This window comes from Aulonocara stuartgranti, assembly GCF_965226115.1.
Source record: "Aulonocara stuartgranti genome assembly, chromosome: 16".
NCBI classification, from domain to species: domain Eukaryota; kingdom Metazoa; phylum Chordata; class Actinopteri; order Cichliformes; family Cichlidae; genus Aulonocara; species Aulonocara stuartgranti.
This window is the reverse complement of record NC_138952.1, coordinates 36,515,692-36,537,382: the sequence shown is the minus strand read 5'-3', so window position 1 is coordinate 36,537,382 and position 21,691 is coordinate 36,515,692. Positions and strand designations below refer to the sequence as shown.

Sequence of the window (21,691 nt, the reverse complement as noted above, 5' to 3'; positions counted from 1 at the left end):
GACAAAGCGGATGAAGATGGATGGATGGAAAATAAAATAAAAATGTCAGTTACCCACAGAGTTAAAAGCCAGGGAATAAAAATAGGTTTTTAATAAAGACTTAAAAACTGGCACTGATGCAGCCTGTCTAATATGGAGAGGAAGGTTATTCCAAAGCATCGGCGCGGCAACAGAGAACGCTCGGTCTCCTCTAAGTTTCAGCCGTGACTTTGGGACCGAAAGCAGCAACTGCTCAGCTGACCGAAGGGAACGAGTGGGGACGTGGGGCTTCAACAAATCAGACAAATAAACAGGTGCCAGACCATTTAGAGATTTAAAAGCCAATAAAAGGACTTTAAAACGGATCCTGAATTCAATTTGGAAGCCAGTGTAAAGAGGCCAAAATCGGAGTGATGTGATCAAATTTTCTTCTACCAGTTAAAAATCGTGCCGCAGCATTTTGCACTAATTGCAGGCGTGACAAAGTGCCCTGCCCAACCCCTGTTAAAAGAGAATTACAATAATCTAAACGTGAGGTAATAAAGGCATGAATAACGCTTTCCAAGTCACGCTTGGAAAGAAAGGGCTTAACCTTTGATAAACGTCTGAGGTGATAAAATGCTGATTTTACCACCCCGTTTACATGGTCATCAAAGGTGAGTGCAGAATCAATTTTAACTCCGAGATTTGTGATCGAACTCTTTAGTTGGGAAGTCAAAGCTGCAAGATCAACATCCAGAGTATGAGAAGAACGATTTGGGCCAAATAAAATTGCTTCTGTCTTCCGATCATTAAAATTTAAAAAGTTGTTTGCCATCCATGCTTTGACATCAGTAAGGCAGTCAAGCAGAGGTCCAGTTGGGAGACTATCAGAATGACTAAGAGGTAAGTAGAGCTGGCAGTCATCTGCGTATAGATGGAATGGCACTTTATGCTTTCGGAAAATCGCGCCAAGGGGCAAGAGGTACAATGAAAACAATAACGGCCCAAGAATAGATCCCTGTGGAACACCCCAAAGCAGAGGGGCCACATAGGATGAAGCCGACCCCAACTTAACACAAAATGTCCTATTTAAAAGATAGGACTTTAACCACAAAAGTGCCGAACCAGTAATTCCCACACCGTGCTGTAAGCGGGAGATCAGCAAATCGTGATCCACAGTGTCAAATGCAGCTGTCATGTCCAACAAGACCAGCACTGCATATTTACCACGGTCTGTCGCTATCAGGATGTCATTCATAACTTTTACGAGGGCTGTCTCCGTGCTGTGGAATGGCTTAAAGCCGGACTGAAAGATTTCTGACAATTTAGAGTCATTCAAGTAGTCCATCAACTGAGTATAAACAATCCTTTCCAGAATCTTACTAAGAAAGGGAAGCTTAGAGATCGGTCTAAAATTTGATATGACTGAACTATCTAAGCCTGGTTTCTTAAGTAAAGGATGTATGACTGCTTAAATTCCCTAGGTACTTGACCAGACAAAAGACTAGTATTAATAATGTTCAGAATGTGTGGTCCGATGATAGGAAATACCTTTTTAAGAAAACAGGGAGGAACAACGTCATTTGGAGAGCCACACGGTTTAGCATTCAACACAAGTTTCTCTAAATCAGATAAAACAATTGGTAGAAAAGCAGAGAACAGACTTGAGCAAGAACCATGCATGGCTGGGTCAGCAATAGGTAGAGTCGGAGGTCTCAAACTAGCAACCTTTTCCACAAAATAATTAAGAAACTTATTGCACATAACCGCAGAAGAGTGCAAAAGAATATAGCCTTCCGGATTAAGTACAGAATTTATAGTGTTATATAGAACACGAGGGTTATGCGAGCTGGCAGCAATAAGTTGAGAAAAATAGGAGTGCTTGGCAGCCTTTACTGCTCTCTGATAGACTTTCCAGCTAGTCTTAAGAGCTTCCATAGAGACGCACAGCCTATCTTTTTTCCACCGTCTTTCACATCTTCTACATTCTTTTCTAGCGGCTCTGGTAAAATCAGTTAGCCAAGGACTAGCCTTTGGCTTGCATTGTCTGAATATAAAAGGAGCGACAGCGTCGAGGACAGATTTACAAGCAGAATCCAAACAAGAAACTAATCCATCTGAGATGGACAACTCAGGAGGATAAGAAATAAATTGGTCAAACAATATGGAAAACCGCTCGGCAGTATCTGAGCCAAAAGCACGATAACATCGAGCAGGTACAGCACGCTTAAGAACAGGATTAAAAAGAACAATATCACATAAAATAGGCATATGGTCAGAGAACACCGCATCCTCGACAAGTACGTTTTGGACAGATAAACCATGTGATAAAACCAAGTCCAGTGTGTGACCACGTTCTTGAGTGGCACCTTTAACAGACTGAATAAAGTTAAAAGAGTTCACTAAGTCCAGAAAGTCCTTAGCCAGGGGCTTCCCCGGGCAGCAGACGTGTATATTAAAATCACCAAGTAAAAGGATCTGGTCATACCGTGATGCACAGTCAGCAAGAAACTCTGAGAACTCGGCTAAAAACTCCTTGTTATATTTTGGGGGCCGATAAACAATCGCACACAACAGCGAAGACGAGTGGCCCAGTTCGCACAAACAGAGTTCTGGTGTGGCGTGTTGATGGGGATAGCTGCTTAAAGTCAAGATGTGCCTTAAAAACAACAGCTAGCCCTCCTCCGCGACCAGAAACTCTCGGAACACTAAAAAAGGCACAACCAGCCGGCAGTAATTCAGAAAAGGCACTTAACTCACCGGGTGGAATCCAAGTTTCAGTCAAGCAAAGAAAATCCAGTGCATGGGAAGCGAAAAATTCCTTCAAAATGAATGTCTTATTTGCCACCGATCTGGCGTTAATTAATCCCAACCTGAGAGGAATTGGCTCGGGAGCTTCCGAGGCAGCAACAACCAGATCCACAGGTCGGAGGTTTGTTTGGTCCACTCCACGCCAACGCAGATGTCGGAGAGGAGAGGGTTTTGCAGAACCCTTCTCGAGAGATCCCACAACAGGAACCAAGCAGGAGCCCACCGGGTCCAAAGCACGCAACGGCACCAAGAGTAGCGGGCAGGATCGACAAATTGAGCGAAGCTCATGAGGAAAACAAGAGATCCTGAGTCTCAGTTTGACAAGGCGACCTCCACGGTTACCTCGTCTCCTGCGTCGCTTCCGCACATCCAGTGGCAATGGTAAGGAGCGCCAGTGAGGTGGTGTTACTTCCAAATCGGGAGGCAGAAAGCCTTGGTTGTCATTTCCAAACCGAGCTAAAGCTTGGGTAGATGAGCCTATTTCCAATAATGTCTGGCGATCATAAAACAATGCAGGGCTGACATGTTGCACAAAATTGACTAAAAACAATAAAATAAAACAAATAGAAGAGAGCGATAGACGGCATGCCAAACACACAGGCGCCATCTTTTAGCACGTGACACATCTCTCACTCACATTAATAATATATCGCTGATAGGAACGGCAGATACATCATTGTTGCTGGTACCCTAATGCAGAAAAAGGTTTTGTTGGTATGTGCCCTGAATTTTGATGGTGCTGAATTCGCTAATAGATTGCTGAGTAACATCCCCTTTCTGAATACTCATTTGCTGATCCTTGGTGGAGACCTGAATTGTGTTTTTGATCCAACCTTGGATCGATCTAGTCCTCGTAATTTGACGCAATCATCTATGTCTAAAACATTCTCAGATTTTATGAAACAGAATGATCTTGTTGATCCATGGAGATTTCGCACCCTTCATTCAAAGAATTTTCATTTTTCTCTCAGGTCCACCAGTCTTATTCCAGGATTGATTATTTTTTCATCGACAGAACTCTTAATTCATGTGTCAATTCTTCTGACTATTCTGGTATTGTAATATCTGATCTTTCACCTCTGCTATTGGATGTTCAGCTTTCTACCTATAAACGTAGTCCTCCACTTTGGAGGTTTAACTCTGAATTTATTTCAAGCTCTATTGAGGAGTTCTTGTCCTTCAATCAGGATGATTCAGTTTCATATTCTCTGCTATGGGAGACTCTTAAATGCTACCTGAGAGGTCAGATTATTTCTTACTCTGTTCGTGCTAATAAAAAGATTAATGCCAGGCTTATAGCTGCAATTAGTAACCTTTTTTTTTTTTTTTTTTTTTTTTTTGCCTGTCCCGTTTGGCTCTTTTGCCATCAGAATTGTTGTCTAAAGGCAAAGAAAGATGCCCAACGGATTTACTTTACCAAACTGACCATCCCAGCCTTGCCGTAATGGTCCATTTGATTCACCTTTTATTGTTTATTTTATTTTCACTTACTGAATACGGGACAGACTTGACTGGGGGAAAGAAGGGGAGAAAGAAAGAGGGAAAGAGAAACAGCTGAGAAGAGGGACGGGGGAGAAGGGCAAAAGACAAAAACCAACAGAACGGGCAGAGAAAAAAAAATGCATATATCAATCACCTGGGTCACCTGCTGAGAAAGAAAAAAGAAAACAAGCAGAAGAGAACAAGAGTAATAGAATAAACAACATCACAATGATATATGGGAATATGACAGTAAATACTAAATGTTAAACATTATTGTGCAGCACATAAGATCAACAGAACACAGTGTGCTTTGAGGTAGGAGCCAAAAAGGGTGTAGTTTGTGGGTGTGATCACCCGTGTGTACACCTGTGAGCATGGACGCGCTTGTTTTTTGTTTTTTAAAAGGTTCCTTCATGTAATAATCTGCTAGAGGGTGTGGGGGGGCCACAGCCCCGTCCTCCAGGGCGTGAAGCAGGTGTGGAGGAGATCAAAACTCCAGACATCCAGAGGCCCCCAGAACACAAGAGACCAAGGAAGACCAACAGAGGGGCAGCCGCGCCACTGTCCCAGAAAGAGCTGAGGAGAGTCCCAGATGAGGGCTCACTCAGCAGCCGCGGAGCAGAAGCCAGGGGGGGTTGCAGTGACGCGCCCGTGAGCTCCGCCGGCAGCCAGCTGCGCCTGAGTGACCGAGCCCCAGGCCGAGAGGCCGGGGGCACCCCACCTCCGAAGTGGCCCGAGCGAGCCCCAGGCTCCAGGCCCCGATAAGCGGCCGCCAAGGAGTGAGCCGGTGTGTACCTGGACGCCCATCCCCGGACACAAAGAACCACCAACGCACCGATGTCTGAGGGGGTCCGCCACTGGCAGGGGAAGTGGTGGTAGGGGGAGATAGGCCTCCAAACCTTGGAGGGCCTGAGATGTCCCCAGAGAGGTGGCGCCTGACACCCAACCTGACATATAGACACAGACATACAGGCACACACAGATACAAACATCCATTCCCACCCTCATGCTCTCATATGCACTCACTCCACACTCAACCAACGTGGAGACAGACATAAAGAGACGTTGTACACACGATCACACTCCCCAAGCGTACTCTACAAACCGGGTCTAGGTGCCCCCGCCCCTGGAGGGGGGAACTGCACCCAGACCCAGGTGGTGTTTCCCTTTTCCCTGCGGTGGGGGGAGGCAGACCGCCCCGACTCCGCAGCAGCAGGAAGGCTCCACACTCCAGACCGCAGTCGGACGGCCAACTCCTCCTCCTAGTCCTAGCCCCCCTGCTCCAGCAGGTCGCAGAGAACGGGGGTGAGAGAAGACTCCAAACCTCCCTCCACCCGCTCATTGTAATGTTGATGCATGTGTGTTCTAAGGTGCATTTAAAACCCAGGAGGGCTTGGAGCTACCTGCCAGAGAGCAGCAGGTAAGCGCATGGTCCCTCCTGCTAGCCCTCAATGTCTACGTGTATTTAAAATTGAGAGGTGGGCAACGATGCCAGGGGTGGGGTGTACACCCTGATGGTACTTTGGACTCCGTGTATCGTGCCCACCCCCAAGATCCTATATGTATGTGTAATGAGAGTGTGAGTAATGTGAATGTCTAAGTTGTGGGATAAAATTGAGGCAGAGGCAGCCAGAAGGGGACAGAGGGGGGGGGGGGGGGGGGGGGTAGCCTCCTCTGCACCCTGGTGACATACCCCTACTCCAAGGCCCTGCATGTGTGGGTGGTTGTGGTGGAGCGGGAAGAGGGAGGCAGCTGGAGATGGGGAGGGAAGGAAGGGAGGGGCAAGTGACCCCTCCCTGGGGCCAGCTCCCCCGCTGACCCCAGTAGGCACCCCCATACTCCGCGACCCGCCAGGGAAAGGGGGCCCAGGCCCATCCAGACCGGGCCCAGTGCAGCAGCGCCGCCCGGCCCCACAGAGCCCGGGACAGTCCACCCAACCCCACCACAGAGAAAACTGCACCCACCCCACCATCCACTCATCTTCCAGACTACATAAGACAGTAAACGCCCAGGCTGAGATCTTCCTCCACCTCTCCTGTATCTCCCCCTCCTGCAGAGGGAGCTCCTGAGGAGAGGAAAGCTCCTGCAAGATGTGACAATCTCCCCCACCAGTTGAAGAGCCCCCCAGGTGGCTCGACGCACCGGCGGCACCCTGCTCCAGGGCTGGGCCCCCATGCACCCACCCGCCCACAACCCCGGCAACACACCAACCAGGACCCAAGCCCCCGAGGCCCGGTCCGGGTCCCAGCCCAGAGACGGAGCGCCCCCAGAACCTCACGCCCATCCCGGACCTACCCAGGGGCAGACAGGCTACCAGGTCAGTAACCCACGTCCGTCAGCACAGACCCTCCCCTAGCCCCGCTGCACGCAGCCGCGAGGAAACAGTCACCTGAGAGCCAACAGAGCCCCTAACCGGACATGACCGCTACCCCGGGTTGAGCCCCCCAAGGAAGATGCCTCCGGGGAACCCCCCGACGCCCTAAGCCTGTCCCTACCCCCACACCAATCACAACAGTGAAGGCGGGACCAAACTATGACCCCCCACCCCCACTAGGTGATGGAGCTGATCAAAGGAGCCCAGAGCAATTGATCTGATGTGGTGGCAGAGGCTGTGTCAAGACTAATGTAATCTAATAGATAATTTCTATATTGGTTAGAATTAAGATTATTTTTATTTTTCCAGTTCATGAGGACTGTTTTCTTGGCTATGCATAGGGCAGTGAAAACCATATGGGCGATATTCTTTTCTGAAGTGACATTATCTAAGCTGCCCAACAAACACATTAAGGGGGAAGTTGGAATGTTACATTTCAGACACTTCGATAAGTCTTCACATATCTCGCGCCAAAACTTCTGAACTGGTGGACAGAACCAAAGAGCGTGGATATAATTGTCCGGTGAATTGGTTTGGCAGTGTGAGCAGTTGTTGGTAGACGAAAAGCCCATCTTGAACATCCGATGACCTGTATAGTGCACTCTATGTAATATTTTGTATTGAATTAATTGAAGACTGGGATTTCTAATTAGATGAAAGGTTTTTAAGCAAATCTGAGACCAGAAGTTTAGGTCTAAGTTAACTGATAAATCCGCTTCCCATTTTGCAATAGGAAGTGATATTGATTCATCTGTTTTAGAAAGCATTCTGTATATTTTGGATAGTAATTTGGGGGGTTTAAGAGTAAGAAATTGAACCACACTTGGTGGTGTTTGTAGTTCAACTTGACCCGGTTTAAATTTCTTTTTTACTATGGATTTAATTTGTTGATATTCTAAAAATCTTTTCTTGTTGATCCCATATTGTGTAACTAGTCCGTCAAATGAAATACATTCTGTTCCTTCTAGTATATGTTCTAAATATTTGATTCCTTTATCACTCCAATCTGAAAAGTTTATCATATTATTGTTTTGTAATATGTCAGGGTTGTTCCAGATAGGTGTACGTTTGCATGGGATTAATGAAGACGCCGTCAATTTTAGAAACTCCCACCATGCTGTCAGAGAAGAGCTGATGTTGATGCTTTTAAAGCATTCATGTCGTTGGATGTTTGAGCTGATAAATGGTAGGTCTGAGATCTCTAGATTATTGCAGAGTGCTTGTTCTACATCTAGCCAAGGTTCATCTAAGAGGGTGTGTTTTAGCCATCCTGAGATAAACTGAAGCCTGTTGGCTAAGAAGTAGTGCTGAAAGTTAGGCAGTTCTAGTCCTCCTTTATCCTTGGTCTTTTGTAGTGTTTTTAAGCTTATACGTGGGGGTTTATTTTTCCAAAGGAATTTGGACATACATGAATCTAGAGATCTGAACCAATCTTGTGGCGGTTTAGTTGGGATCATTGAGAATAAATAATTTATTTTTGGTAAGACCATCATTTTTATAGCGGCAACCCTTCCCATGAGTGATATGGGTAGACATTTCCATCTAGCCAGATCATCTTCTACCTTCTTTAGAAGTGGGATATGGTTTAATTTAGTTAGATCTGCAAGCTTGGGAGAAACATTAATACCTAAATATTTTATATTTCCCGATTGCAGTGGTGTAGAAGAGGAATTATGGAGGGAGCAATTAATCGGTAGGACTGTAGATTTTGACCAGTTAATTGAGTAATCTGATATTCTTGCAAAAGAGTTTATCAATTCAATCACCCCAGAGATATTGGTTTGTGAATTTTGGAGAAAGAGTAACACATCATCCGCATAAAGGCTGATTTTATGTTCCACGTTCTTGCATTTTATGCCCTTAATTACTGAATTCTGTCTAATTGCTGCTGCTAGTGGTTCAATAAAAATTGCAAATAGTGAAGGGGAGAGTGGGCATCCCTGCCTGGTGCCCCTCAAGAGACAGAAGCTGGAGGATGTCTGGTCATTTGTTCTAACACAAGCTGTTGGGGAATTATATAATATTTTTAACCAGTTTATGAAAGAGGATCCAAAACCAAATTTGTGTAAAGTTGCAAATAGAAATTTCCAGTTAACTCTGTCAAACGCTTTTTCTGCGTCTAAAGAGAATATTGTAGTTTCTAGGTTTTTACTGTATGAGTAGTCTATCAAATTAAGTAATCTACGTGTATTTGTTGATGAGTGCCTACCTTTTATGAAACCAGTTTGGTCAGGATGAATTAAGAGGGGGGTTATTTTCTCCAGTCTCTTTGAGAGAGCTTTGCAGATTATTTTAAGGTCTACATTTATAAGGGATATTGGACGATAGCTTGAGGGATATACAGGGTCTTTGCCTGGTTTTAGCAGGAGATTAATGTTTGCAGAATTCATATTTGATGGAAGTCTGCCCTTTTTTTTAATTTCCAACAACGTTCTGTAGAAAACTGGTGCTAGAATCGACCAGAATTCTTTGTAGAATTCTGCAGGAAAGCCGTCTGGACCTGGAGCCTTATTATTGTGCATACTTATCAGGGCTTCCTGGAGTTCACCTGGTGTCAGTGGTGAATCCAGTGCCATTGCTTGAGTGTCCAATAATTTTGGAAGAGTTATGTTGTCCAAAAACTGATCAATTTCTTTTTTAGATGGGTTTATTTGTGGTGAATACAACGTTTTATAGAAATCCCTGAAAATGTTGTTTATTTGTATCGGTTCATATATTGTGTTCCCAGATGAATCTTGAACAGCACATATAGTTGTTTTTTCTTTATTTATTTTTAGCTGGTTTGCTAGAAATTGACCGGATTTATTACCATGTTCATAATTTTGTAGGCGTAGTCTTTGTACTAAGAATTTTGTTTTTTTATCAATTATCTCATTTAATTCTAGTTTTGTTTTGCGTATTTTGTTCAATGTTTCCTGATCTTGGTGGGACGCGTAGGCTTCTTCTAGGGATTTGATGGTTTTTTCTAATTCCTGAATATTTTTGTTTTCTTTTTTCTTTTTATGTGATGAGAAAGAAATTATTTTACCTCTCATCACAGCTTTCCCTGCTTCCCATAGAACAGAAGCTGATGTTTTGGGAGTGTCATTATAGTCCAAATATGAAGTCCACTCTTTTTTAAAATATTTAATAAAGTCTTCATCTTTAAGTAGTGATATATTAAATCTCCAGTTTTTTCTTGGCGTAGTATTATTCTTGTGCATTAGTGTTAAAGATACAGGACCATGATCGCTGACAGCTATAGGATGAATCTCAGTGTCTGAAATGTCGTTCAGCAGTGAGCTGCTGACCAAAAAATAATCCAGACGAGAGTAAGAGTGATGGACATGTGAGAAAAAAGTATATTCCTTACTGGTGGGGTGAAGGGAGCGCCATGCATCGCAAAGACCAAAGTCACTCATATACTGTTTGATTATATTTGTGGACTGCCAATTACGCTGAGTTCCCGCTGTATTGAGCCTATCCATGTCTTCATTTAGTCCAAGGTTGAGGTCGCCTCCAAGAACAAGTGTGCCATCTAAGTGTTCAGAGAGTGCACTGAAAAAACCGTGAAAGAATGAGGGATCATCAACATTTGGACCATATACACTTGCAATACATAGCTTTTTATCACGTATAGATAGTTTAATGATTAAGAATCTGCCCTCTGGATCTATAACTGTATCGAGTACTGTGAAATTAATATTTTTATGTATTAAAATTGCTACTCCCCTTTGTCTAGAATTATAACAAGCTGAGAACACATTGGGAAACTCAGGTGTTTTAAGTTCATTCGAACCTCTAAGAGGTCTGTGGGTCTCTTGTAAAAGGACAACATCTGCCTGTAGTTTTTTGAGTTGGTTAAATATTTTTAACCTCTTTACTCTGGAGCCAGCTCCATTTATATTCCATGTAATGAACCTCAGTGTACCCATAGATGTTTGTGTATAACTAGGGATGTATGCTGTGTGCATCGCTTAGACAGGTGGAGAGAATACGTCACTTGTTCATAAATAAAGAGAAGGAGAGAGAGAAAAAATGTGTGGCGAGATGCTCCCTGAGTCTGACTTTGTGTATGCATAGTTACTAATGTGAGTAGGCTTGGCTTAAGTGTGTGTGTATCTTATATGACTGTGTGCACTGTCTGACTGATGTAAATGTGCTGCCGTTGAGCGCATGGTGCGTATGTGTCGAAATAAAGGATGTTTGTGGATGAGTGTCGAAGCAGGTGATCGAGGCAGTGAAAGGAATAAAGAAAGAAACCAAGGACAGGGGTGAGCAGCATAAAACCAAGAGGGGGAAAAGAGAGGAGGAAAAAAAAAAAAAAAAAAAACGAGAAGAAAAAAACAAAACAAAACGTAAACATTCCAATTAAATCACTGACGGAGAGTGACGGTGTTAATTCTGCTATGAAATCACACTTTAAGATGCGATTTGATGCTGGTAAGTTAAACAGATGTTAATGCAAGTTAGTGTGAGTGGATAGGGAAATGGTGTAGCTGATTCTTATCTGGTGTGAGGTTAATACAGCCACGGAGTGATGTTGGGGTCGCGGTGGAGCTGTCCGTCCACGTACAGCCGGTCCACAGCGATGACAGCGCGGGAGCCCTTCTGGATGAAGCCGCGTCGGATTGGGAAGAGGACCCTGCGTCGTTCCAAGATCTCTTTGGGGAACTGGTCGTTCACGCTGAAGTCCGTTCCTTTTAATTCCCTGCCGCGGCTTTTCACATGTTGCTTTTGTTTGAAGTGGCCGAATTTGGCCACGATAGGACGTGGTCTCCCGGCCGTAGCCCGAATGGGGCCGAGGCGATGTACCCGATCGAAGACGATGTTCTTCACAGTGTCCTCCGGCAGCTTCAGGTGGGTTTTGATGAAGCTTTTTACCGTGGTCTCCGCGTCCTCTCCAGCGGCTTCTGGAATACCAGAAAATACCAGATTATCACGCATGCTACGAGCTTGTAGATCGATAACTGTTTCTTTTATTTTTTTATTTTCTCTATTGAGCTGGGTAACATTATCTGTGAGACATTTCACCGACTCCCTTAGCGTGGCATTTTCAGCAGCAAGCGTTTCCACCTGCTGCTGGCTGTACTCCAGGGATTCTCGCAAGCATTTAAATTCTCGGTGAAGAATCTCCACCAAGGACAGCCTTGCGTCGAAACTGGACAATCGCTTGTTGATTGACTCCAATATGTCGGCAATATCTTTGCCGGCTGGCGATGTTGAGCCGGGGGAATCTGCCGGGCGTTGTCTTTTCGACGACGGCGTCTCAGCTTTGGCCGGGGAAGCTGCACACGGGGTCTTCTTCATCACGAGATCCTGAAAGCACTGATCGATGTAATCTTGGAGAGTCTCTAAACTCTCCTCGTTGTTCTCCAGGGTGTTGGAGATTATTTAGACAAATAGTGTTAGTTATAAGACAATTGATAAGTGTATTTGGTAATGCTGAAGCTTAAATGAATTTGTTCAAATCTAAGCTACCATTTGCTTTAATTTTCCGCCAAAATCTCCGGCGTCTGACGTCAGTTACAACATGAGTCGCTTACCTTGTCCGTCACTTCCGTCACTTACTCACCTGCTGCCCGTCCTCCTGTCTCCAGTCCCGTCCTCCAATTGCAATTAGTAACCTTGATCACTGAACCCTTCTCCAGAATTACTGAAGCAGCTCCTTGATTTGCAAGCAGAGTTTGATCTTATGTCAACCAAAGAGGCTGAGCACTTGTTACTACGCAGTCATGGCTCATATTATGAATACGGTGACAAGGCTAGTCGCTTGTTGGCACATCAGCTACGACGTCAGGCCTCCTCACAAGTGATGCCCAGTATTAAAAACTCTTATGACAATATCACTACAGATCCCTTGGAAATTAATTCTACCTTTAAAACATTTTACTCTTCGTTGTACAGGTCCGAATTTCCCACAGATAAAGCTAAAATGAATGAATGTGCTTCTGAAGAGCAGAATGGCTTCATAAAGAGACGGCAACTGTTTTTTAATACCCGTACACTCTTTAATGTTATTTACTCAAAGCATCTATCTGAATTTCCCGAACTTGTGATTTCTTTAGATGCTGAAAAGGCTTTCGATAGGGTGGAGTGGGAGTACTTGTTTGCAGTTTTAGAGAAATTTGGTTTTGGCGATAAATTTATTTCCTGGATTCGGCTTCTTTATTCGTCCCCTAAAGCCAGTGTTCATACTGATGATGTTTACTCTGATTATTTTGCGCTGGGTCGTGGTTGTCGTCAAGGTTGCCCTTTGTCTCCCTTACTCTTTGCCGTTGCCATCGAGCCTCTGTCTATTACATTGAGATCTTCTTCTGTATTCAGGGGTATCATCCGTAATGGAATTACACATAAAGTATCATTGTATGCAGATGATTTGTTATTATATATGACTGACCCCACACGCTCCATCCCTGCTGTTTTAGGTATTCTGGAGAACTTCAGCTTGTTTTCAGGTTATAAATTAGATTTAGGGAAAAGTGAGTGTTTTCCTGTTAATACGGCAGCACGTCAACTTCAACAGTCCAATCTACCCTTTCGTCTCAGTCCATCTGGGTTTAAGTACTTAGGGATTAACGTGATTCGTTCTCTATCTGGCCTTAAATCAGCAAATTTGTCTCCTCTTATACAAGGATCACATCTGATATTCAAAGACAGGGTAATCTCCCCCTTTCCTTTAATCGGTAAGATTAATGCTGTTAAAACCAACATCTTACCAAAATTTTTATTTCAGTCGATTCAATTATTTGTGCTGAAACATTTTTTTGTTTCACTGGACAAGATTATTGGTTCTTTCATTTGGGGAGGGAAGCCACCCAGGGTTTCTAAAACTTCACTGCAGAGATGCAGATTTAGTGGAGGACTTGCATTACCTCATTTTCTAGCCCACTACTGGGCCTAAACTTTGCTACTGGCTAAAATCTTCTGGTTCGTCGTGGTGTAAGTTGGAGCTATCATCATGTAAGGGCTCTTCTTTACCAGCTTTGCTCTTTACCCGTAAGACCCTCTCTGTACACTGATAATCAGGTGGTTCTTAACACACTCAAGATCTGGTTTCAGTTTAGACGGCACTTTAATTTTGTAATGCCGTCTTCCTCGGCTCGTCTAAGCAACAACCATTTGTTTCCCCCTTCACTCTTGGACTCGACATTCTCAGTGTGGTGTGACAAGAGTATAAAACAGTTCAAACATTTATATGTGGATGGTGTCTTGGATAGTTTTGCCAACTTGTCTTCTCGTTACGATCTCCGTATCACCCATTTGTTTCGCTATTTTCAAATTCGACATTTTGTTGCCAAGTGTTTCCCAAATTTCCCCTCTTTACCTCCAGAACAGCAGTGGGAAACCACGTTATCATTTATTCCTCATCACAGAGGAACCATTTCGAAACTCTATGATACTATCCTGTCTTTTAGTAACCACTCTAATGTTAAGCTTAAGTGTCCATGGGAAGGAGAACTAGGAATTCAAATACATGAGGAGTCCTGGGAACAGGCTATAGCGAGGGTACGATCTTCCACCTCCTGCGCTCGTCTTGGACTTATTCAATTTAAGGTCATACACAGGGTGCATTTCTCTGAGTCTAGACTTTCTGAATTGTATCCAGAAGTGGAAAATAAATGTGATAAACAGAGATGGGCAGTAACGCGTTACAAGTAACGCGTTACTGTAATCTGATTACTTTTTTCAAGTAACGAGTAAAGTAAGGGATTACTATTGCAAAAACGGTAATTAGATTACCGTTACTTTCCCGTAGGAACGCTGCGTTACTGCGTTACTAAAACCGTGACTTTTTGCGAGAATGTCTCACGACAGTGACGTAAGCGAGTGTGACGTTAGTGACAACAGCTGTGTGCAGATCAACAATGGATCATATATCGAGTGCAGAGAGAGTATGAGCGTGCAGCGTTTAAAGCGTGGAAGTACTGACCTTACTTTGAGTTTGATTCCATAAAAAGGGACAAAAACATTATTGTCCGCTGTGCGTGGGAAGAAAACTTCTTTTTACAGAAAAAACCCCTAAACTTCTGAGCAAGCACCGAGTAGCTACGACGTAATGGGAAACTCACAGAGAAACTCGCGGATTCTTCCACTGACCGCGGCACACCTGCACCAGGGTAAACCTCCGCCTACCCCACTCCTGCTTTACAGGTGAAAATAGAGCAACAGCACCGCTGAGTCTTTGACTTTATTTATTTTCTGCTGTGTTTTACTTGCATCTATTTGAAAGACTGAGTGTAAACACAAAATTTTTTTTATTTTATGTGCTGGAATGTGCAGAAAATAGGTTTAAATGTTAAACTAATTTCTTCCAGTCAGAGAATGTTGCATATAATTAAATTTTTGCTTGATGCCTAAAGTTAAAAGATTAAAACTAATAAAACAAGTTAAAAAAGAGACTTTTCCATTTGATTACATTTTGTATGATGGATTATGCAGAAAAAGTAGAATTGGGCTGAAAGATCTATTTATCACCTATTCAGGTTGTAAATCGTGTTTTTAAAAAGTAACTAAGTAACTAAGTAATTAATTACTTTTGAAAATAAGTAATCAGTAAAGTAACGGGATTACTTTTTTGGGAAGTAATCAGTAATTAGTTACTGATTACTTTTTTCAAGTAACTTGACCAACACTGGTGATAAATGCCACGGCTCTCCTTGTCACCTTAGCCACATGCTTTTTCTGTGTCCTGAGCTACAAGGTTCCTGGACTGGGTATTTTGCTATTATGTCAGCTGTTCTTGGGGTAACTCTTCATCCTTGTCCTCTGATTGCTGTATTCAGGATTCCTGATCGCTCACGTACACTTGATTCCACACAAAAGGATATTATAGCCTTCACATCCCATTAGCGAGACGTCTAATATTGTTGCATTGGAAGTCTGTTAAGTATCCTACCTACTGTTTCCCAGTGCCTTAAAGATGTTGTGTTTTTTTTTAAACTTGAAAAAATTAAATATACGTTGAGAGGTTGCAAAAAGTGCCAACCCTTTATTTCTTATTTTACTAGTCTAGAGGTAGTGCCTGTCTAAATGTACTTCTGTTACTGTTGCATTGTTTTAGAATGCGTTTTTGTTTAGTTGTTTTTTATATATATATATGTATATTAGGGGTGCAACGATATTCGTATCGATATTGAACCGTTCGATACAGTGCTTTCGGTTCGGTACGCATATGTATCGAACAATACAACATTTGTAATTTATTTGATCAACTTTCCTTCCGACGATGCTGTCTGTGTTGAGCGCTCAGTGAATCTGCGTTCGACTACTCCGCCTAGGCTGCACTGTCGAGCGCAGATCCACTGAGCGCTCAACACAGACAGGATCGTCAGAAGGAAGAGCGCAGGGCAAGCTAGCAAGACACATGGACCTCCCCCACCCTCATTCAGATCTGGCGTTTGGAATTATTTTGGTTTTCATGTGACGTATGACCCTGAAGGTAAGCGAGTCATGGACTAAAGTAAAACAGTATGTTGGATGTGCCATGCAATGCTCAATTACATGGGTGGGAACTAGTGTGTTAGCGCAGTTAGCTCGTTAACGTGTTGGCCGTCTAGCCCCACACACGGGGCGATCGGCGGTAGCTCGTTAACGGAGATTTGCCGTGTTGTGGCGTTAAGGTCATTTCAACGAGATTAACCTGAAAGCACTAGTGGGAACACAACGAATATGACTGCACATTTACGCCGACATCATCCTAGTGCAAAGACAAAAACAACAAGCATGCTACTAACTTTAGCCGAGTCATTTAGACAGCTGTTAGCACATGATTCTCCTTATGCTGCTGAGAATATAGCCCAGAAGAAGCGGATAGTATAGCTTTTATTTTGGAAAGAGCCATTTCTCTGTAATAAACTCTCTTTTCCAAAGATGAGTGATTCCTCAATCAGATACAGGGCTCGCAATATCGCTAGCCCGACGTCCTGGGGCTAGTGATTTTTTTCAGTCGGGCTACCAAAATCTATCTCTTCCCTGCCCGTCGGGCTATTGTAGGAAAAATATATGTCAATGCTTTTGCATTCTTTCAGAAATGTAGCTGGGTAATTATTAGGGCTGAACGATATATCGCATTTGCGATAATATCGCGACATGATCAAGTGCAATTTTCTAACCGCAAAGGCTGCGATTATACTCTGGACATGTCCAAATTCATGGGCTGCATCCTCCTGAGGCCGCATTTGTAGACCGATTACGTCACAGCGACGTGCCGAAGGCTGTCCAAATTACTACCATATCCCAGAATTCATAGCGCGGCCCAGCCAAACTCCAGTTTCCAGCAATGGCGGCCGCTACTAAGTTTTAAAATTACTCATACTAATCTTTCTGGGTCACAAAATAAACTTTTAACATATTTTCAGGCGAGAAAGTAGTTGTGTAAACATCAAATATCTGCTCGGTTTATCAAGATATCCCATATTTGCAAAAGTGCTTCGACGTTTTCAGAGGCGTCTGCTACCCACCAGCTCGACAGCTAGCCGGGAGCTCGAGGGTTACTGATGCGGCCGAGAGCGGCACAACTCCCGGCACATCATTTTCAGATCACCGCGGAGTTTCGCTGCTCGGGTTAAACGTAATATATAAGTCACTTAGACAACCTAAAAATGTTATTGTTGGGCTTTTTTCAGTGTTTTGTTTGTTCGTGAGTAAATCGGTTTGGCTGAGATTAAAGTTATTAGATTAGATAAAATAAAACTTTATTAATCCCCCGGGTGGGTTCCTCCTTGGTTTTCACACAGCTGACTAAACGTCAAACAGAAAACTTATTAAACAGAAGTATGAGACAGTCGAGAATTTACACCAGTGTCTGGTTATATTTTAGATAGCAAGAAGCAGACGGCCGAGTTTATTAAACTCCACCGAGACAGCGGTGACGCTAATCAGAACTAGACCGTCCAATTTCACGCCTTTAAATTTTAAAGGCGTGTTTGTGTGTGTGTTTATACAATTGCTATTATGTTTGCACTTTATGTGTAATGTTACTGACTGCAGAGATCAGTAAGATGTGTGTATTTTTTATTTATTAGTTTTATTTATTTAATATTATTTTTTAATTGAATGACTGTCTAGTAGTTCACAGATGTCGAAAAACTGAGTGTGGTAAAGCCACTGATTTTTTTTATGTATATTTCTGCAATCTGCACATTGTACTGACTTTCATTTTAATGTTTACACCAGGGTTCCTTGTCAGCACTTTATGCTCAGATGTTTGTAAGCTAAAAATAAACTATTGTGTATGTTCAAATATACTGTTGTGATTGAAGAAGTTAAATAAAAATGTCAGTCATCAATTCATGCATCACCTCATGTCATCATAACAGAGGTCTGTCTTCCAGGAAAGAACAGTTTAAAATTAATGTAATATAGTATTGGCCATACTATATGATGTATTGCTTGTCTTTGTTTAATAATACAGAAGACAAAGACCTTAAAAAATAATCGCATATCGCATCGCAATCGCAATATTGGGGCAAAAAATCGCAATTAGATTATTTTCCATAATCGTTCAGCCCTAGTAATTATGTCATTGGCATCTGTGAGCCACTGTCAATATGTGACATATTGAAATCGCGTTTGAATTTGCGCTTGTTTTTTTGCTTTCACTTTGCAATTGCGTGAACTGTGTATAGAGAGCGACAGCACTGATCTGTGAGTGATGATAATTTGTGCACCAATTCCTCTGACATCGTCTTATTAATCGTTAGCTTACTATGCAAACATGACAAGTGAAATCTCCCGCAGCTTAAACATGTGAGAGGTTGATCGCGCAGAGAATCGCTGAGCTTATGTGAGTGCATGTGTAAAAGCATTTCAGTTCTGCTGAGCCAAATAAGACAGGTCAGGGTGAAGAAGTGACAGCCAAAGAAAAGCTTACCACAAAACGGAGAAGTTATGACAAATCAGACTATAAGGCAAAAAGAAAGTGCAGCTTTATGGTTTCATGGACAAAATAATTTCTGTGGCTGCAATATGATGAGCTAAATAACCAGGGCTGCACATAAGTGGTCCGCAGGTGCGCATTCGCTGTCAAAATAAAAAACACGCACAAGGGTTAGGGTTAAATTTAAAAACTGTACTTTTGAGTTAAAATATATATTTATAATTTTAATAAATGACAAATTAAAAAGGCATGAACATTTTTTTTGTATCGAAAAAATATCGAACCGTGACACCAAAGTATCGAACCGAACCGAACCGTGAATTTTGTGTATCGTTGCACCCCTAATGTATATATAAGTATATTTACTTAGGAAAATGAAGAAAGGTCAATTGTATTTCGGTAACTGCAAGTACTGTTTTCTTATTTCAATAAAAATATTTGCAAAAAATAAAAATAAAAGAAGTGCTGTGTCGACCGCACACAGAGTGTAAGCAGGTTTGTTTTATTCTTTAACTTCTCTTAGACTAAAGTTGAAACCATTACATCACCTAATGTGTGCTTTTAGTTTACTGGTAGCATTAAGTGTGTTACTCAGTGAAGATGCTAGTCTCCATGTAACTACTATGACGAGGCACAACAGATGTTTACAACAGCAGCAGCATAGATTCACATTCAGATCACTTCACATAGTCAGACTCACACAACCTACAGTCTTTACACACTACCAACACCGTTGCACGTCAACAGATCAACAAACAATGAGGTTGAGGAAAATAAAGAATTAGAATCAGGTTACGTTTTTAAAAAGCTTATAAATGTCTCTTTTTCTCTCTCAGACTGATGTCATGCACCAGAGTGTGTATGAACTGGTCCACACGGAGGACCAGCAGGAGCTCAGAAGAAACCTGGACTGGGCTTTGAATCCTCCTGATCCAACATCCCCCAAAGGTGATCTCACCCCACACGTGCTGTCATTCCTGTATGACAGCTCAGCACACACACTCCTTTACTACAGAGCCCTTTACCCTCAAAGGCTTTTCCCAGTTTCTCAACCTCGTTTTTCTTTTTTACTCTGTCTTTGCTTGGTAAAGTTTTAACTTACCTTTGCAACTGTGAGAGTTATTTCAACGGCATTGTGTTTGTTACAATGTTGGACCCAAAACTTGCAGATTTCCCCAGATTCTGCAAATCTTTCAATATTATCTTTGCCATCATCTAACTGAATATTATTTGTGAACTTCTTAAAGACTCAAATATGAAAGTCTTTGTTTTTGACCTTCCACTGCTGTCCACATGAACACAACCATGAACATTTGGATGTCAGTATCAGATGGTTTAAGCTGTAAGAACAGCCTCGGGTCAGATCACATGACCCTGTGATCTTCACTGTGGCTTATGAGGTGAAGTGTGTTTGGGTTTTAAAATGCTTATGTGTTACATGTTAGCACTGTGTTTAAGACCTGTGGCCCTGACACAACCGACGGACTCCGAGAAACCGTTTGCACTCTCTTTTTTAAATCATTTGCAAATCTCAGGAACACATTTCTGAAAACATCAAATCTTTAAACCAGGACAGTTTGCTACATTATAACAACTCATGTTGAATTTGATGTGTCTCAAAAAGTTGAGGCAGGAAAAAGCAAAGCTGGAGGAACATTTAAATGAACCTGTTGAATGAACAGGTTGTATCTTATGGAGGTAGAGTTTCTCAGAAGATGAGCGGACGTTCTCCAGTATAAAGTTTGAGTATCTCATCATCCCGAGTACCTACTGTCATTTTAAAAATCTCTGTGCCCAAGGGACCCGGTTGAAAATCAATATCTAATGCCCATTCAGACCTTCAAGAATCACTGCATTACAAACACACCGACACATGGAAGTATGGCTCTGCCCACAGTTTTCTTTGTGGTTTTTATAGAGATGGAATTTGACAGTAGCTCATCTGTGGTCTGCTACAACCCGGAGCAACTGCCCCCGGAGAACTCGTCCTTCCTGGAGAGAAGCTTTGTGTGTCGCTTTCGCTGCCTCTTGGACAACTCTTCTGGTTTCCTGGTACGTGACATTTTCTATTTTTACCAGAGCTAACACATCAACACGCTGGACTTGACGTTCCCGTTCTCTGCACGTAGACATCTATCGTAGGAGTGTATCTGTGTATTCTTATAAACCTGGTGGGTTAAAGACATGAACAGGTATTTATGTAGTACTTTTCAGCTCTAACTGAACCCTCAAAGCCCTTTCTACTCACAGTCTGGATCACTAATATTCAAACTGATAGGCGAGCAGTTTCCTGAGCTTCATTTTCCCAGAAAAGAATCCAAACTTTTATCAGAGTCGTCTGCTACCTGTTTCCATGTCCCCATGCCCGCTAACGCCCACCTTCACTGAGGTTTTCCCTCAAAGATCCATCTTTACAGTTACCTGTAGTACTCACAGGTTATAAAAACAGTACATCTACTAATACAAATACAAAGTCACATCCATTACCAGAAGGATAACTGCTTATTTTGCTTACTTCCAGGCTTTGAATATCCAGGGAAGGCTCAAGTTCTTGCATGGGCAGAACCAGTGGCAAGAAAATGGAGGGAAAGCTGCGCCGCTGCTTGCATTATTCGCTATTGCAACTCCTCTTCAGCCTCCATCCATTCTAGAGATCAGAACCAAGAACATGATCTTTAGAACCAAACACAAGCTGGACTTCACCCCCATGGCCTGTGACGCAAAGTAAAAATACATTTCAGTACTTTGTATTCGACTGAGACACCTCACGTCTGTTTGTTTGTTTGTTTGTTTGTTTGTTTGTTTGTTTGTTTGTTTGTTTGTTTGTTTGTTTGTTTGTTTGTTTGTTTGTTTGTTTGTTTGTTTGTTTGTTTGTTTGTTAGGGTTAGGAGGTACAGTTCGGTTTGAGATTTGTGTTAGCCACATGCTAAAGTGGAGCATTTTCATTGGGTGTTAGATTTCAGGTGCCATCGCTCATTTTCTGTTGAATGATTTTCAAAGTGAGACAAAGAAATCTAGCTGACAAACCGCAGACTAGTTATGCTGAACCTCCTAAGACCTGAACTCTTCCACGGCAGCATTTTTCATTTCTCTTTGATATCTGGGCTGATTGGGACCTGATGAATGTAAAAATAAAGAATTACCAGATTTTTTTTAATCTAATTTTTGTTTCTAAGAAAAATGAGAGCCACGTATGAGGATAT

At 42.6% G+C, this 21,691-nt stretch overlaps 1 protein-coding gene across 3 annotated transcripts in view; it reads left to right on the top strand.

Annotated features, from left to right (window-relative positions):
- Positions 1-21,691, top strand: part of LOC309690690 (aryl hydrocarbon receptor-like) — a 72,139-nt gene that overhangs the window by 27,484 nt on the left and 22,964 nt on the right. For all 3 annotated transcript variants that reach the window (XM_082507953.1, XM_082507954.1, XM_082507952.1), the window contains exons 5-7: positions 19,325-19,436; positions 20,407-20,540; positions 21,010-21,212. In XM_082507953.1, the coding sequence (XP_082364079.1) occupies positions 19,325-19,436; positions 20,407-20,540; positions 21,010-21,212 (449 nt within the window). The remainder of the gene's footprint in view (positions 1-19,324; positions 19,437-20,406; positions 20,541-21,009; positions 21,213-21,691) is intronic.